This window comes from Felis catus, chromosome B3 (genome assembly GCF_018350175.1).
Source record: "Felis catus isolate Fca126 chromosome B3, F.catus_Fca126_mat1.0, whole genome shotgun sequence".
Classification (NCBI taxonomy): domain Eukaryota; kingdom Metazoa; phylum Chordata; class Mammalia; order Carnivora; family Felidae; genus Felis; species Felis catus.
The window spans coordinates 110,131,726-110,151,323 of NC_058373.1; the positions used below are offsets into that span (position 1 = coordinate 110,131,726).

The following is a 19,598-nucleotide window of genomic DNA, read 5'->3' on the forward strand; positions in this document are numbered from 1 at the left end:
TCCAAGCTTTGACTTGAGCAACTAGAAGAATGGAGTTACCATTAACTGAGATGAGAAAGAATGAAGTTTATCAGGTACTGATCAAGTGTGCTCAGTTTTAGAAATGATAGGTTCAACTTATTTGACGTTCATATATGGATATCAACAAGACTCTTAACGACAGATGGAGTCAGGAGAGGGGGCTGAGCATTTAGAATGCCATGTAGAGTCGTGAGATGGGTGACATTGCCCGCGGAGGGAGGTCAGACAGACAAGGGAAGAGGTCCAAGGTGTTTACTCCAGGCACTCCATGTTAAGAGATCAGGGAGATGAGGAGGAACCAGGGAACGAAACCAAGAAAGAGTGGCCAGTATAGGAGAAGGGAAATCAAGAGAGTCCTGGAGTCAAGTGAGAAGACCTTTCAACAAGGAGAAGTGGTCAGCTGTGTCAAATGCTACTGACCCATGAAGGAAGCGAAGGTTGAGAATGGAACATGGGTTTAGCAACGTGGAGGTTACCGAAGATCTTGGCGAGCAGGTGGAGAGTGAAATCCTTATGGGAGTGGATTCCAGAGAGAATTGGAAGAAAGGAGGTAGAGAAGTGAGTACCTGAGAAAAGCAATTTAGACCTGGGTGAATGGAGTTAACCCTTCCAGGGTTAGTTTGCAGATTAAAACCCTTAGGTCAAATGAATCCTTTTTGATGGGGAAGAGCTTTTTGTACACAAGGTAGAAATGCAACATTTCCTTGCACGTTCCTTTCTCCTCGGCTTCCTCGGCTCTTCCTTAGGAGCTTGCAGGGCACGTTCACCTGTCTCTTGTCCTTTCTCCATGTCACACTCTCTTTCCCGTTCGCACCCACTCATATTCTTTGTCTGGTTTCTCTCAGGTGCGTATCTACCTTCTTTACAAGTGTGTTCACCACAGAAAAAGGTCACTGCTTATGGTTTTGTATATTTATTATGTTTAAAATACCGAATTAGTATTCTGGAAATGCAAAGAGTGTGTAATTTTGGCATAATAATTTGAGGGCAAATTGCAGTGAGAGTGCCTCCCCCAAATTGCCCTTATTTGTGTTGAATCAGAGTGGCCAATCATCGGTTATCAAACTTTTCTCTTTCGTAATCAAGGAAAAAAGCACTAATGAAACTGGATAAGGATCTAGATGAATATGAAGAAGAGAAGAAATGCTTGCAAGAAATGGTCAATTGTCTTCCGCAGTTCAGAGACGGCCGAGAAAAATCGCTGAATCAACAGTGCCAAAATACGGCATTTTTGTGGGAGAATACAAAAGCTTCCGTCACTGAATGGTAAGGAAAAAAATCCCTCCCAAATCTGAAAAATTGTGTGTAGCACAATCAACTTTTTGAACTACGTTGAAAACACATCCCCATGGACCTAAAGGAGGAACAAGCGTAAGCATTTCATACTGGAAGCTCATGAGATTAATGTCTGGGGCAAGATCTGGAATCCTAGATTATATTGCCCAATGAATTTAAGAGGTTTATCTAAGAGGAATAACAAATAACCAGTGTATTTATTATTATTATTATTATTTCTCTACCTGTATTAGTTTTCTATTGCTGGTCTGTAACTAGTTACCAGAAGTTTAGTGGCTTAAAAACAACACAAATTTATCTTACAGTCTGGAGGCTAGAAATTCTGAAATCAAGCTGCCTTCCTTTCTTGGAGGCTCTAGGACAGAATCCGTTTCCTTGCCTTCTAGAGGCCTCCTGACTCCTACTACTTTCCTTGCTGTGTGTCCCCTTCCTCCATCTTTTTTTTTTTTCTTTCTAAATGTTAATTTTTGAGAGATAGAGCATGCAAGCTGGGGAGGCACAGAGACAGCAGGGAAAGAATCCAAAGTGGGCTCTGTGCTGATAGCAGCAAGCCTGACGTGGGGCTCAAACTCACGAATTGTGAGATCATGACCTGAGCCAAAGTTGGACGCTCAACCAACTGAGCCACCCTTCTTCATCTTTAAAGCTAGCCATGTGGTGTCTTCAAATCTTAATCTGGCTCTTTCTCCCCTCCTCTCATTTCTTTTTCTGTTGTCACTCTGACCCTCCTGTCACCCTCTTATAAGGGGCCTTGTGATGATATTGTACCCACACAGATAATTCATGGTAATATTCCTATTTTAAGTTAATCCTTAATCACACCGGTTGGTGATTCTGCCGAATGTTCTCCATCCATGCCTTCTTTCCCTAACTTTCTGTCTGGAGGTAAAGTGGTTAGGAGGGCTGATCCCTAGCTGACTGTACCAGCCAAGCCAACGGGTCCAGTTAGGACAGGAAGTTACTAGTAGGAGATTTGAAGACAAGCAGAGAGAGAGAGGTCAAGGCGATCTTAACCCCCTCCCTTTCCAGCAGGTGGTTCTGGCAGCCCCTACTGGCAGCCTCCTCTCTGGCCCAGAGCACTTCCCCCTTTCCCCTGAGGCCGAGTGGTGTATCTGTTTTTCTCTAGTTTGTGTCTCGGCTCCCTGAAAGTTTCCCTTAACTCTGCCTGCATCAGTGGTCCTTTTACACAGAACTCTGTCTGAGGGCACCTCCTGTTTTCTACTGGAACCTGAATGTACAGAAGTTAAGATAAAGCCTGTCTGTGGTATTCAATCTACTGTACCCTTTGATTTTGTACAGGAAAGAAATTGAGGTCCAAAGAGGCTAAAGTCACATGACTGATTAGTGCCAGCCGTAACTAGAAATCAGGTCTCCTAACTGCTTCATTATTTGTATTACTTTACTTTTTTCAAAGGGCTAACTCTAGAATGAGCAAATAGACATAAACAAACTGTGACTTGCTGAATTAGCATGGAAACAATCTCCAAGAATAGTGCCAGGGAGGCCCAGTTTTCCAAGATACAGTTTGGTTAATGATGAAACTGAGATGCCGATTCCTTAAGATTATGAATCCTGTGTTTCTTCCTAGAGCTTACATCTGGTAATTTTTTTTTTGCTATTGAAGTAGTGAAAATCATAATGCAGTGCTTTTTTAGACCATCCATTTGCCAGATAAGTATGTATGCCATCATTCTTAGGTTAAATTGGTAAAACAATATGCGAAACCATGTCAAGAGGAAAAATCCTTCTGTAACGTATTAGTCGTTATTGTAGGATATGTACAAAGAGAGAGAATGGTTTCCCTATTCTTAGAGATTTACCTGTTTTACTTTTTTCTTTTCTTTTTTTTTTTTTTCCATAGCCTTGACCAATGTGAAAGAGTTTTGGAGCTCTTAAAACAGTATCAGAATTTTAAAAGTGTCTTGACAACTTTGATTCAAAAAGAAGAGAATGTCATCTCCCTTCAGGCTTCCTACATGGGAAAAGAGAACCTGAAGAAGAGGATAGCAGAGGTGAGTCCCGATTCCAAAGGGAACTCTACACCGTGGCCTCAACAATAAAGAGGATATTATAAATGGAGTCATTTTTGAAACTCGGCTTACAAGAACGGTGACCGTTTTTACGAGATATCTAAGACCTTACTGAATTTAGTACTAGGGCTTGAAAAAAAACCCAGTCCCCAAGTTAACGCTAGGTTGCTTCTGTTTGGTTCTTGATACTATTGGTGTGGTTCTGCTGGACTCTGGGGTCACCCCTGCTCCTACCTCTGTACAGTTTCGACAGTCTTTGCATTGACCTTCTACCCAAAAGGAAACTGAGGCTTTATTTTAGGCTTGAGACAATGAAGGTAGTGGGAAAACCCCTCTGTTATTAGTAGACAAAGGAATAATTATGTTTTTATTTATTGGCTTTCTGTAAAGGTGTGTGAGTGTATGTCCATGTTGTTCCATCTGTATTCATAGCCTAAGCAATCACAGCATGTTCGAAGAAGAGTAACACTTTTGGACACTAGGTGTCATTATTTTCTGCGATTTTATGTGGTTATCAACCAGAATGGCAGAAGAACGGAATCGTTGAAGGACACTGCCTGCTACACTATGTGACTGCACACCAGGAAGTTGCTTTTCCTAGCGGCTTTATGGTTTGATGAGAGAGAATCAACCAGATGCCTGCAGACAATTTAGTCTTTATCTAGAACTCTTATCCCTGAAGCCGAAAGTGCAGGGTGCAGACACATGACCAGAGCTATAGATGAGGAATAGCCTTAGTCTGAGACCCGCTTTCTCAGACTCAGTTTCTTGGAACTGTTCAATCACAGAGAGCCTTGTTTGGACACCAGTTGTACAGTATGTGACTGTGTAACTGGTTTCCTATGAGATTTAAATGAGGAAGGCCACCAAAACCATGAGCAGACAGTGCTCAGAAGCAACCTGTCTGCTTCCATCCAGCAGAGGTAGCTTTGGGTTTTGGTGGTCTTGGGATCTAGAAGGGTCCTGTCATCATCCCAGGGGATTTAAAGAACTGTGGGTTTTCTTGATTCCCAGTAAATTCAACATGACCAGCCTTACAAGATTGACCTCAACCTTGTGTCCCAATTTACATAGCTACTCTTCTGCTATGGCCCTGATGCCAGTTTCCCAACGTGTACTGTTGTGTCAGGATCAAAATCTGCCTTATTCACAGATCCTGAGTCCCTACCTTGTATACTGAACAGATATCTAGTCTCTCTTGACTTGCAACTATTCTTGATTTGTGCTAATCCTCCTCAGTTCTGGAATCCCTGCCTTTGTCTCGTTAAGTGGAATCCCATTACCAGTAGAAAGTCTTTCCTTTCCTGATCAGGTGAAGTAGCAACTGTAAAGTGCCTAGGACTTCATCAGCACCTAAATGAGTGTTAGTCCTAATGACCCACCCTGTGTATGGCTGTGAACACTCTCTCTTCTTGGGTATATGAGCATTCCTCCTGCCACCTATAACTGTGAACTGTACTTTCTGGATAAGTTATTTATCTGATGAATAAAACTTACTACATCACCCAGCAGCTCTGTTGGGCTGGGGTGCCACCCTTGTGGATCTGCCAGGTTGACCCCATCCTTTGAATGTTGGGTGGAGGCAGCCATGTTGTTCCCTGGGCCAGTTTGCTCTGGGCCTATGATGGGAGGGGCAGCCTGATGGTCTCTGAGTCACTTTTGGGGCATTCTTCTGTCTTGAAGACTAATGCGTGCCTTCTGTTGAGATGGCTGGTCTATACCAATCTCCTTATGAAAGGGTCTTTTGGCCATTGTGTTAGTGTTCTCATTTTTTGGCAATATGGTATGAATATGGATAGACTGAGAATTTTCCAGACTTTTCAGTTCTGCTTCCCTTTTACTTAGCAATTCCATCTTTGAATCATTTATGTTTTCTCACCTTTTGCTGTAAGCAGTCAAGGAGGAGCCAGGTCACATCTTCAGCACTTTGCTAAAGACATAACTTCAGCTAAATATTCAATTTCATTGCTAGCTCATTCTACCTTCCACAAAAACACAAGAACACAAACACATTTCAGTCCAGTTCTTTGCCACTTGATAACAAGTATCACCTTTTCTCCAGATCCAACATCATGTTCCTCATTTCTGTCTGCAACCTCATCGAAATGGCCTTTAGTATCTACATTCCTTTAGTGTCTACATTCCTTTAGTATACATTCTGTTCATCATTACTTAGTTATTCTGTAAGAAGATTGAGACTTTCTCTCAGCTCTCCTCTTTCCTTTCTGAGCCCTCACCAGAATTGCCCTTAACCATCATTTCAGGGCAATACTGGCTTTTTCTAGCAGACTTCTCAAAAGTCTTCCAGCCTCTACCCATAACCCAGTTCTAAAGCCTCTTCTACATTTTTTGGTATTTATTACAGCAGTACCCCACTGCTCTGTACCAATTTCTGTCCTACTCTCTTCAGGCTGTAATGAAAAATAAAATACCATACGTTGGATGGCTTCTAAACAACAATAATTTGGGGTGCCTGGGTAGCTCAGTTGGTCAAGCGTCTGACTTCAGCTCAGGTCATGATCTCATGGTTCATGAGTTTGAGCCCCGCGTCAAGCTCTGTGCTGACAGCTCAGAGCCTGGAGCCTGCTTCAGATTCTGTGTCTCCATCTCTCTGCCCCTCCCCAGCTTGCAGTCTGTCTCTCTGTCTTTCTCAAAAATAAATAAACATTAAAAAAATTTTTTTAATAAAAAAATAAACAACAGAAATCTATTTCTCACAGTTCTGGAAGTTGAGAAGTACAAAAGCAAGGTCCCTGCAGATTTGGGGTCTGGTGGGGGCCTGCTTCCTGGTTCGTAGATGGCTGTCTTCCTGCTGTGTCCTTAGATGGAGGAAGGGGCAAGAGAACTCTCTAGGGTCTCTTTTATAAGGGCACTAGTTCTATTTATGAGGGCTTCACCCTCATGACCTCATGCCCTGCCAAAGGACCCACCTCCAAATACCATCACTATGGGGTTTAGAACAACAGCCTCTATGGTTTCTTAACTAACATAAAAATTTATAGTTTCTTATTTCAACAGCAATTTTATTTGATTTTTTAACTTCTAACTTTGTTTTGCCTGTCACAACAAAGTTTATTATGAAAATAGGCTGGTATGGATAAGGACAGATCAACAGCAATTTTAACCATGGATAGATCAAAGAATGAGGACTTTTAATAAATTATTCCTGTGCATAATATGATTTCACATATGCAAAATATATAGTAATAATATAGTTCATTTAAACATGTCCTCATAAATGGAAGCTAGTATAATAAAGTTTAATTTTTTATTTTAAATAATGCTGTAGGGTGGAAAAGAGTTTTCATAAATATGAGAGAGTAAGGTTTACGGTAACATACAGAGAACTCATAGAAATTAGTGAGTAAACCACTGAGATCCAAGTGGATATTTGTACACAGGAAACAAATTGGCAATTGTGAAAAAAAAGAGACATAGTTGAACCTCATGAGTAGTCAAAGGAAACCAAAGCTACTCCAAAATACCTCTGTTGGCTTTCTGATAGTCAGTGAGATGTCTACTCTTTATGTTGCTGGTCAGAGAGCATACTGACACTACTCTTTTGGAAAACATTTTGACAGTATTATTCAAGATCCTTGAAAATACGCCTCCCATTTGACCAAATATTTTACTTCTAGGATTAATTTTAAATATGGAAGATTCTTAATACCAAAGACATTCCTTGCAGCACTTTAAAATGTACTAATTTCCTTCTTTCTTCACTGGCCAAACCATACCCCCCTCCACTCCAATGACTGACTTGCCTCAGAAGCTGGAAAATCCTGAGGCCAGCAAAATTGGTTTTATTTGCAAATAAGAGTATCATGTGGCTTCGAGGTTTTAAGTAACACTGCTACCACTACTAAAAATGATAACGGTGATGATAGTAAAAGCTTCGGCCATTGATGGCTTGGCCATCGTGTGCCAAGTTCTTCACACATTATTGTATGGTTTCATTCCCAAATAATCCTGCAAGGGTTAAGTATTAACCCTGTTATATTGATGAGAAAACCAAGGTTTAGAGAATTTTAGAAGTAACTGTAGGGTTTGTAATGTTATTAACACAGTGTTAAGAATGAAGAACAAAGGAATTCCTCACCCTGCCCTGTCAGTTTTCCCGATTTCTTGTGGGATTGTCAAAGGAGATATATACTCAAAAAATAAGAACAAATAGTATTGCTTTATTATAAGTTGCATGAGTGCCCACTACCCCAGCAGGTTCTCTGGGAAGATGTGGTTCAAGCATCAGGCCAGCCTAAATGCTTACAAGGCCTTTTTCTCCTCCAGATCGAAATCCAAGTCTTAGAATCTTATCACAGAGTAGCTCAGATATGGATACAGGGACCTGGGTTCTTCATCTTATGTCAAGATAGGTTCATAATGCTGGTCTCAAGGATCTTACCTGTTAAGTGATAAGAAGCAGAAAAAAGAACCACATCCACATATTGTATTTCTCAGGCACGCTGATCCTGCTTACCAGTAACGTCTAATTTATGTCTTGGAATTTGGACAGATTAGCATCTTCCTCTGTAACCAAGGCAAAAAGTGAGGATAGAGGTTAAGTGACTTTCCCAAGATTATATGGCTGATAAATGGCATAATCATGATTTAATCCCAGATCTGTGTGACTACAAAGTCATGTTTCAATCATCATAATATTGCCTTCTCTGTAAATGTTTGAAATACATATATGGCAGAAATAAAAATTAACTTTGCGTTGTCTCTTCCCCCTTTCTCATCTGTAGAGGTTTGGTCACAAAGGCATTTTAAAAATTAATAAAATCACGAATTCCCTTTATGAAATGTATAAGAGCCTAAGCATTTATTATTATATTGAGAATCTTTTAGTATGGTATCTGGCATATGAGCAGTTTACATATTTGCTGGAATAATACGTTACTTTGTGATGTAAAATTATATTTTGTGATGAATTACATACCGTCTTCAGAAACAATCCATTTCTGTAGTATGTATTTGTAGTGTGATGCTTTGCACCAGTGGCTGAAATATGATATCACTGAGAACTTTTGTCTTTCAAACCATAGAAACCTGGATGTTTATCTAGGATATGGGGCCAGATTTCCACTCTCTTTAATGAAAGACAGAAGTGCAAGAGTAAGACTAAAGGCTGGAATGTCAGGGGACCATTCAAGTTTGGGAAAAGACAGCGTGAGCCTACTTTCCTTTATTCTACCCTTTCAATGTATTGTGGAACAAAACCCACAGTTCCTGTCAGTGCTAAAGATACCCTCTCCTGCTCGCTCTTTTTTCTTCACCCAGTGGCGGCATATGTCAATTGTAACAACAGAGTTCTTTGAATGTATTGAAAATTACGCCATACAATTGAACAAATTCTTTTTCCATTTAATTGAACAAAAATGTATTATGCCCGTTGCAGAGGCTTGTGCCAGGAGGAAAAACACTGGAGTTTGCAATCAGCTTTGAAGATGTATCAGTCAGCATCCAGTCAGGAGACAGAAACCCCTCCAGTAATTTTTTTCTATTTTAAAATTTTTATTCAATTATTATTATTATTATTATTATTATTATTATTATTATTTTATCTTTCTTTTTCTTTCTACAATTTATTTATTTTTTATAATTTACATCCAAGTTAGTTAGCATATAGTGCAACAATGATTTCAGGAGTAGATACCTTAATGCCCCTTGCTCATTTAGCCCTTCCCCCCCTCCCACAACCTCTCCAGTAACCCTATGTTTGTTCTCCATATTTAAGACTCTCTTATGTTTTGTCCCCCTCCCTGTTGTTTTTTTTTTTTTTTTATAAATTTTTTTTTTCAACATTTATTTATTTTTGGGACAGAGAGAGACAGAGCATGAACGGGGGAGGGGCAGAGAGAGAGGGAGACACAGAATCGGAAACAGGCTCCAGGCTCCGAGCCATCAGCCCAGAGCCCGACGCGGGGCTCGAACTCCCGGACCGCGAGATCGTGACCTGGCTGAAGTCGGACGCTTAACCGACTGCGCCACCCAGGCGCCCCCCCCTCCCTGTTTTTACATTCTTTTTGCTTCCCTTCCCTTATGTTCGTCTGTTTTCTATCTTAAAGTCCTCATATGAGTGAAGTCATATGATATTTGTCTTTCTCTAATTTCCCTTAGCCTAATACCCTCTAGTTCCGTCCACGTAGTTGCAAATGGCAAGATTTCATTCTTTTTGGTCGCTGAGTAATACTCCTCAGTTTTTATTATTTTAATTAAATTTTTATTTTGAGATAATTGTAGATTCTCATGCGGTTGTAAGAAATTATACAGAGAAATCCTGAGTACCCTTTACTGTAAGTTTCCCCAATGTTAAATCTTATAAAATGATGTAGTACAATATTGCAGTCAGGACACTGCCATTGATACAGTCAAGATCAAGAATGCTTCCATCACCACGAGGATCCGTCATGCTGTCCTTTTATAGCCCTACCCTTTTTCCTCCTGTACATACACATACAGTATGTAACTTGGGAATTGGCTATTTCACACTCAGCATAATTCTCTGGAGATTCACTCAGATTCTTGCATGTGTTGGTAGTTTGTTCCCTTTTCTTGCTGTGTAGTTTTCCATGGTATGGATGTAACCACAGTTTGTTCCGTTACTCGCCGCTGAAGGGCATCTGGGTTGTTTATAATTTCGGGCTATTACAAGTAAAGCTGCTATAAACACATTCATATAGGGGTCTTTATGTGAATGTAAGTTTTTATTTCTCAGGGTTAACTGCGTAGGAGTGCAGTTGCTGGCCTGTATGTTAATCGTGTATTTAGTTTTTAGAGAAACTGCCCAACTACTCCCACCAGCATTGTGGAATGATCCAGTTTCTCTGCATCGCTGCCAGCATTAGATGCTGTCTCAATTTTTTTTTTTTTAACTCATGCTGATAGGTATGTAGTGGTATCACATTATGGTTTTAATTTGCATCTTCCTAATTGCTAATGGTATTGATAATCTTTTCTCGTGCTTGTTGGCCATCTGTATGTCATCTTGGGGGAATTATCTCTTCATATCTTTTGCTTATTTACTCTAATTAGATTTGTTTTGTTTTGTTACTGTTGCGTTTTGAGCATTCTTCTTATGTTCTAGATACTAACCCTTTGTTAGGCGATTTGCAAATACTTTCTCCTAAACTGGAGCTTGTCTTTTCATCCTCATAACAGGGTCTTTTGCAAAGCAAAAGGTTTTCATTTCAGTAAAGTACTATTTGTCGTTTTCTCCTTTCATGCATTGTACTTTTGGTGTTAAAATCTGAGAGTCTTCGTGTAGCTCAAGATCCTGAAGATTTTCTCATATTTTTTTTTCCTAAAAGTTTTATAGTGTTATGATTTACACTTAAGCCCGTCATCCATTTAGAGTAAGTTTCTATATAAGGTATGAGACTTAGGTCTATAGATGTCTAGTTGCTCCAGTGCCATATATTGAAAAGGCTCTCTTTCCTCCATTGAATTGATTTTGCACTTTGTCAAAAATCAGTTGGGCAAACTCTTTGGGTCTCCTTCCAGTTCACTGTTCTTTTCCATTGATCTATGTGTCTATCTCTTTGCCAAGACCACATTATCTTTATTACTGTACCTCTATGATAAGTCTTAAAATCAGGTAGACCGATTCTTCCTACTTTCTTCTTCTTTTTCAAATGTTTTAGGTCTTCTAGTTTGTTCAGCATGCCATATAAATTTTATCTATCTATCTATCTATCTAAGGGAAAAAGAAAATTCAGGGAACTTACCACCAAATTGGTGTTCAGGAGCTGGTCTTGAACTCTCCACTTTTCATTCTTACTAAGTTTGTTTCTTATATGATATCTAGAGATTTTAGTTGTACTTAATGGGAAGAATAGGGAAAATTATGTCTACTCCATATTTCCAGAAATGGAAGTCCCCTGCAGTGTATACTTTTTTAGGTGTTTGCCTATGAGAAATCTATTTTCAAATTTTATATCGTTGTTAAAAATGCTCAGGTAAGACTGGAAAGCTGAGTGAAACATTACATTCGTCAACACTCAAATTTTATTTTGTAGTTTAAGACCATCGGCCTTTTGATAATACAGTATTTTACCTTCCATGTTAGAAATGATATTGGGGGTTAACAAATGGTGCTGGGAGAACTGGACAGCAACATGCAGAAGGTGGAAACTAGACCACTTTCTCACACCATTCACAAAAATAAACTCAAAATGGATAAAGGACCTGAATGTGAGACAGGAAACCATCAAAACCCTAGAGGAGAAAGCAGGAAAAGACCTCTCTGACCTCAGCTGCAGTAATTTCTTACTTGACACATCCCCAAAGGCAAGGGAATTAAAAGCAAAAATGAACTATTGGGATCTCATGAAGATAAAAAGCTTCTGCACAGCAAAGGAAACAATCAACAAAACTAAAAGGCGACCAACGGAATGGGAAAAGATATTTGCAAATGACATATCGGACAAAGGGCTAGTATCCAAAATCTATAAAGAGCTCACCAAACTCCACACCCGAAAAACAAATAATCCAGTGAAGAAATGGGCAGAAAACATGAATAGACACTTCTCTAAAGAAGACGTCCGGATGGCCAACAGGCACATGAAAAGATGCTCAACGTCGCTCCTCATCAGGGAAATACAAATCAAAACCACACTCAGATATCACCTCATGCCAGTCAGAGTGGCCAGAATGAACAAATCAGGAGACTATAGATGCTGGAGAGGATGTGGAGAAACGGGAACCCTCTTGCACTGTTGGTGGGAATGCAAATTGGTGCAGCCGCTCTGGAAAACAGTGTGGAGGTTCCTCAAAAAATTAAAAATGGACCTACCCTATGACCAGCAGTAGCACTGCTAGGAATTTACCCAAGGGATACAGGAGTACTGATGCACAGGGGCACTTGTACCCCAATGTTTATAGCAGTACTCTCAACAATAGCCAAATTATGGAAAGAGCCTAAATGTCCATCAACTGATGAATGGATAAAGAAATTGTGGTTTATACACACAATGGAATACTACGTGACAATGAGAAAGAATGAAATATGGCCCTTCGTAGCAACGTGGATGGAACTGGAAAGTGTGATGCTAAGTGAAATAAGCCATACAGAGTTGCAGAGACTGCTTGGGATTCTTTCTCTCCTTCTCTCTGACCCTCCCCGGCTTGTTCTCTCTCTTTCTCTCTCTCTCTCAAATAAAGAAAGAAAGCGAGAAATGATGTATTAAAGATATATTAGAGTTCTGTTTTATTCAGATGAGCATTGTTCTTCAACTTCCACAGATGATTACTGTTAGAGGAATCTAGGAACTGCCTTTTTTTATACTATTGAATGAAGGTTTTTGTTTTGTTTTGTTTTTGTTTTGTTTTTTTGTAGACTGTTATTTCACCTGGACAGGAAACATGGCTTTAGATTATTACAATTATTTCATCATGCAGCGTGGGAAGAAATTTTGGTGTAGGATTACTGGTAAATGAGATGGTTAGGATTCTAAAAACTTTTTATTGAGAAAGTGGGAAAATAACAGCCTGCTTTAGAAAAGATAATGTACAAAGTACATATTAAAGTATTAATATAAAGTATTAATATGGACTATCCTCTGTTATGATGTTGTGGATTTTTTTTTTAAGTTTATTTATTTATTTGAGGTGAGGGGAGGAGAGGCAGAGAGAGAGGGGGAGAGAGAATCCTAGGTAGCCTCTGCATTGTCAGCACAGAGCCCAATGCAGGGCTCAAACTCACAAACTGCAAGAGATTCTGCCATGAGCCAAAACCAGGAGTCCAACGTTTAACCAACTGAGCCACCCAGGTGTCCCTATGATATTGTTTTTAAGCTGAATAGCCAATAATAGAATTTTGGTTCTTACTAATTTTTCTATGTAAATCTATCAAAAATGTGTTAACCTAACTTTTTTTTACAGATTGAAATTGTCAAAGAAGAATTTAATGAACATTTAGAAGTTGTAGACAAGATTAACCAGGTCTGTAGAAACCTACAATTTCATCTAAATAAAATGAGAAGTTTTGAGGAGCCTCCTTTTGAGAAAGAAGCTAATATTATTGTGGATAGATGGCTTGATGTGAGTGACAATTTAATTCATTAACAATCCTCTTTGATAACAAATTGATCTTCTCTGTTGTATCTTTAGTATTTTTATCTAATTACAAAGTTCAAAAGGGTTCATTGTAAAAATGTTCAAATAATATAAAATTTATGACTTAGGAATTATTAATTTTACCTGCAGAGTTAGACGCTACTAAGAAATGGGTCTATACACGCAGATATAAAAGCACATACGCAACTTATTTAAAATAAAGTAGTTAATATATTAACCATTCATGCAGGATATTCATGCTCAACTATGTATTTAATACAGTTTTGGTTGAGTAATAGTTATATTGTTATGAATTACAAATTAAGAATTTGTGTTATATTTTCATCTGAGTTTTTAAAAACACCTTTAATTTATTGCAGGTTAGAAATTAGGAAGACGATTGCTTTCAGTTGCCTGTAAGTGGCAGCAAAGTTGGTTTCTTTTTTGTGGAAGAAAGAACTATGTTATGTGTTAAAGCACATTTTTTTGTTGTTGATAAATAAAGCAAATTGTTCAACAAGCAAAGGCAAATTTTTATTTTAAAATAATGTGTGATTGAAACAATGGTTTTCATACTTTTTTTTTTTTTTACCACTAAATGTGTTATTTCTGTTTTTTAATTATGGCAGATAAATGAAAAAACCGAAGACTACTATGAAAATCTTGGTCGAGCTCTGGCTTTATGGGACAAGCTTTTTAACTTAAAAAATGTCATTGATGAGTGGACTGAAAAGGTCCTTCGAAAAGTGGAATTAAATCAACTGACTGAAGAAGAAAGAGAAAAGCTGAAGGTAATTTAACAGATAAAATGTATGTTCTTTTTGTACACAGTTGACATTGAATATTGAGCTTGCTTTCTTGAAGCAGCGTAGAGAAATCACCAAGAAATGTTTTCTTTCTTTCATTATCCCTTGAGTGGGACCGCAATTCTCTTGTTTCCTTTGATATGTAGGAAGATGTTAGCAGGTATTATTAATCTGGGGTTCACAGACACCTGAGTGGTTAGTGGATAAAATGACCTTATATGGGAAAAATTGCATCTTTACCTTTCTGAATGTCTAACCAAAATATAATGTGTTTCAGTTATGAATGTAGTCAACACACATAGCAGGATGAACATTGTATGTGACTTTGTTATCAAGATAGTCACAGGTATTTGGGGGTCATTATCTAGTTGTAACTGTTACCCTTTTCACTACTTTGAAATTATGGCTGTTAGTAGGATCACTGCTAGATCTTATTATTTAAGGTATTAATATAGAAACATACATATTACTATAGCACAAGTTATTTTTAATACTTTGATAACTGTAAGTCAGTATAATTGTTTTCCTTTATATTTCTACATAATTTATCTTTTGTTTTTAAAATATTATTATGCATTCAAAAATAAATAAATAAATAATAAAATATTATTATGCAAAGGGTCCACAGGATTCACCAGACTATCAGAAGCATTGTATGGTATAAGCAACATTAATAACTCCTGGAAGACACCCCACCAAATGCATAATTGTTCCCAAGTGGGAACCCCTGTCTCAGGGGTTGGCAGATTTTTTTTTTAAGGGGCCAAATTGTAAATATTTTAAGCTTGTAGATCATTTGGTCACGGTTGTCACAATTGATTAATGCTGCTGTTGTAGCATAAAAGCACTCAGTCATAGACGGCACATAAATGCTTGAAAGTAACTGGGTTCCAATAAAACTTTATTTATAAAAACAGACTACCAGCCCTTAGACTATTAACCCCTGATCTAGATCATGATTATGAACAACCTTCATAATTTGAATCAAGCAGTCTCTCCCTCCGAAAGATTAGAAAAAAATACCAGGCCGAGTATCAGAATCTTTATAGAGCTTCTTTTTTTTTTTTTTTTTTTTTTAATGAAATTTATTGTCAAATTGGTTTCCCTATAACACCCAGTGCTCATCCCAACAGGTGCCCTCCTCAACACCCATCACCCACCCAACCCTCCCTCCCACCCCCCATCAACCCTCAGTTTGTTGTCAGTTTTTAGGAGTCTCTTATGTTTTAGCTCCCTCCTTCTCTAGCCTTTTTTTTTTTTCTTCCTTCCCCTCCCCCATGGTCTTCTGTTAAGTTTCTGAGGATCCACATTAAGAGTGAAAACATGGTATCTGTCTTCAAACAAGGCTAGTTTTTAAAACAGTAATCTCAGGTTTTGCCATTTGGAAAGAATTTGTCTATTTTAACACTAGGAAGAATTTTTTCTAATTGTTTGTTTATATATTATTCATTTGGAGCATATAAAATCTCTACCTTTGTAGATCAGAAAATATTCAAATATTGGCAATTATATGTGGTCCAATGTAACAGAAAAATGTACGTATGTGCACATGAAGCCTTTACAATATGCCAGGTCTAATGCTTCCCGTCTCATTTTTTTTCCTCGAATCTTTGTTATTTTATTCATTCTTAAATTCACATATCCACTTTTATACACTTGGAAAAGGTTTCCAGAAAGTGTAGAGATTTACGAGTTTCCTGTGTATATGGTGATAGAAATTATGATTTTCTAGGTGTAAATGAACAAGTTCCTTAAAAATGCCTTGAAATGCAGGTTGTTTAAAACTTTGAAGTTAAGGACTGTAAACTACCAGCCTGTGAGCCAAATTCTGCCAACAGTGTGTGTGTGTGTGTGTGTGTGTGTGTGTGTGTGTGTGTGTGTGTAGTGCTTGCACATGTGCACGTGCACATGCGGGCACAGTTTATGTGTACAGATGTATGACATGTGATGCAGGCACTGCATTCTGATATAGCAGAAGCCTGGCCCCTCTCTGTCGTCTTCTAGCTGGAATGCTTTGCTCAATTATAACATTTTCCTGACTCATAAAGCCACTTGGGTTTGTGACTCCCAGGACTCATTCAAAAAACAAGGGATTTGGGGCAATCCAAAGTTTCTCTCGGTTTCTATATATTAATAATCATAATCATGAGTACCAGAAAATAAGGTATAAGATAAAAAGGTATTATCCACTAATATTATGTTTTAGGAAGAGTTACAAGTCCACGAACAAAAATCTTCAGAATTTTCTAAAAGAGTGGCTAAAATACAGTTTCTCCTTCAAAGCAGCGAAACGCCTCTTGAATTGCAGGTAAGAGAATTTTTATTTAACAGTTGCAATTAAAGCACTCTGAAGTAACTCATGTCCATAAACGAGAATTCGAAATCTTAAACCTAAAGTAAAATTAGGGGGTGCCTGGGTGGCTCAGTCAGTTAAGCGTCCAACTTCGGCTCAGGTCATGATCTAATGGCTTGTGGGTTCAAGCCCTGGGTTGGGCTGTGTGCTGACAGCTCAGAGCCTGGAGCTGCTTCAGATTCTGTGTCTCCTTTGTCTCTGCCCCTCCCCCACTTGCACTATGTCTCTCTCTCTCTCTCTTTCTCTCAAAAACAAACATTAAAAAATTTTTAAAAAATAATAAAGTAAAATTAGGATCATTATTTAGTTCATCTTTATTCAATTCCTGTATTAAGTCCAACTGAATTTTTAATACTTGGCATAGTTCATTATGTTTGTTTAGAGTAAGTATATATTTTTTTATTGTTTTATTAACTTATTTCCAGGCCTCTTGTGTGGAGCTGGAGATCTTGTCATGCTTCTGTTTGAAGGAGAGGGTTTCCTCTTGAGTGTCCTTTGGCCATAAGAAGGAGAAAATGACTCGTGTGAGTCTATGTTTATTAATGGCTAGATGGAGGAAGCAGGGAGATGGACCAAAGTGTGATTTTCTGTTGTGTGAAGAGATTTGTTACAATTTTTATTTAGGTAGAGGACATGGTGGCTGAGTATGAGCTCTGGAGTCAGACTTTCTGGGTGAGGTCCCGGCTCTGTCATCAGCTAGCTTTATGATCTCGGGCAAGTCAAGTTACTCAACATTCTAAAGCCTGAATTTTGTCCATCAAGTGCTTACCACAGTGCTGTTGTGTACATAATAAATGCTCGATAAATGCTGGCTATTTAATTTTTCTGTTTTTTTTAATGTTTATTTTTGAGAGAGAGAGAGTGAGACAGAGCATGACCAGGGGAGGGGCAGAGAGAGAGGGAGACATAGAATCGGAAGCAGGTTCCAGGCTCTGAGCCGTCAGCACAGAGCCTACGTGGGACCCGAACTACAAACCGTAAGATCATGACCTGAGCCGAAGTCAGACGCTCAACCTACTGAGTCATCCAGGCGTCCCAATTTTTCTGTATGTTTTAATACATTTTCAAATGAGTGCCATGAGATGGTACCTCAATTGTTATGCTAGATGAAACTTGCTTTGGGGGGGGTAGGATTTTCAAATTAGTTTATTTTTAAAGTTCATTTATTTATTTGAGAGAGAGAGAGCAAGCGAGGGAGGGGCGGAGTGAGGGAGAGTATATCCCCACTTGGGGCTTGAACTCATGAACCGTGAGATCATGACCTGAGCCGATATCAAGAGTCAGACGCTTAACCGACTGAGCCATCCAGGCACATTCCCACCCCCCAGCCCACAAATTAGTTTTTTAGAACAAAGACAGAATGTCAATCTCAGTTTTTCATGTTATTCTTTTTGAAACAATTTAAATTGTATCAGTGATGTAGAACAATGAGGAATTAATTCAACGTCTCAACTCATTCTCTAGCAGTGCAGTTGTCTTAAAATCTAGTGAAATAAATTTGTTAATTTGACTTCATATATATCCTGATTTCAGGTCATGGAGTCCTCTGTTTTAAACAAGATAGAAAATGTAAAAATGCATTTAACAGGAGACTCCACCTGCTCTGCGCTCAGTGGCCATACAGCTGAGCTGAGGGAGGATCTCGACCAAGCCAAGACTCAGATCGGAATGACTGAGTCCCTGTTAAAAGCCCTGTCTCCTTCCGACAGCTTAGAGATCTTTACTAAACTAGAGGTATGTCCCACCTGCTTCTCTTCTGTGGTTCAGGTTTATTTTCACGCTTATTTCTGATGACTTTGGCCTCTTGAAGTTAATGAAAAGTAGTAACTATTCAAAAAAATGAAAGTTGGGGGAAAAAACCTCAGAAAAACAATTTGCGTTCATTTAGTTGAATTGCTTTGAGGGCAGTAATTATTTGATGTTAATTTGTGTTGCAGTATACATTTACCGGCTAAGATAAAGCGAATCCACTCAACAGAAAAATCATCTAGATTTTTACAAAAACAATGGAGATCTATTCTACTATGTGTAAATTGAACGCATTTTGAGACTTAATGGTTGTTTGTTTATGTATTTAGGAGATACAACAGCAAATCCTACAGCAAAAGCACAGTATGATGTTACTGGAGAATCAAATAGGTTGTCTGACTCCTGAACTCTCTGAATTAAAAAAGCAATATGAAAGTGTCAGTGATTTATTTAATACCAAAAAAAGTGTTTTGCAAGATCACTTTTCTAAGTTATTGAATGGTAAGTTATTGAATAGTGAGTTATTGAATGGTGAGCGCATTACTGTTTTTTCTGGGAATCTTGAAGTATGAATAAATATTGCGAACATGAAGGCTTATCTAAACTTCACTGAGAGATGGTTGCAGAGATTCTATTTAAGGAAAAGGATTTATTTATGTACTTATTTATTTAGGATTTACTCACATAAATCTTTTGGGGGGGAAGCACTCACTGATCTATACGCCTATCATATAACATCTATTTCTTTCAAGTCCCAAATCTTTATTTCATGAAGGAAGGTCACCAACATCCTCACATTCCACCTGCTCACTGTGGTGAGTGAGTCTGGCGATGTGCCTGTGAGCATGCTGTCCCTGCGAGTGTCTGTGGGGGTACTGTGTGCTTGGAAAGGAGGTCGGGTATAGAAAATATACCACAATTACTTTTGAGAAATCTATTAACCTCAAAATTGGGCTTCAACTTATTACCACCTTACACAATGACTTGTTGTACCCACGTTATGTGAAGCGAGTTTCAAAGCCTCTCACTTTCACAAGGGGTCTAAAGTCTTCCTTGAATGGATATAGCTTCTTTTGTTTTTTCCTACAGATCAGTGCAAGAACTTTAATGACTGGTTTGGCAACATTAAAATGAACCTTAAGGAGTGTTTTGAATCATCAGAAACAAAAAAGAGTGTGGAAGAAAAGCTGCAAAAACTTTCTGTAAGATATATGTAAATTTTAATCAAAATTTATCAAAGCTAACATACTAGAGGCATAGAACTGTATTTAACTAGATAAAATAATA

At 38.4% G+C, this 19,598-nt stretch overlaps 1 protein-coding gene across 14 annotated transcripts in view; it reads left to right on the top strand.

Annotated features, from left to right (window-relative positions):
* Positions 1–19,598, top strand: part of SYNE2 (spectrin repeat containing nuclear envelope protein 2) — a 345,027-nt gene that overhangs the window by 142,757 nt on the left and 182,672 nt on the right. For 13 of the 14 annotated variants that reach the window (XM_045060037.1, XM_045060046.1, XM_045060047.1 and 10 more), the window contains exons 31-38: positions 1,108–1,287; positions 3,179–3,329; positions 13,230–13,388; positions 14,033–14,194; positions 16,416–16,517; positions 18,096–18,296; positions 18,641–18,812; positions 19,401–19,513. In XM_045060037.1, the coding sequence (XP_044915972.1) occupies positions 1,108–1,287; positions 3,179–3,329; positions 13,230–13,388; positions 14,033–14,194; positions 16,416–16,517; positions 18,096–18,296; positions 18,641–18,812; positions 19,401–19,513 (1,240 nt within the window). Of the gene's footprint in view, positions 1–1,107; positions 1,288–3,178; positions 3,330–13,229; positions 13,389–14,032; positions 14,195–16,415; positions 16,518–17,062; positions 17,087–18,095; positions 18,297–18,640; positions 18,813–19,400; positions 19,514–19,598 lie in introns of those variants that run through there. The other variant, XM_045060049.1, reaches the window with a different exon arrangement.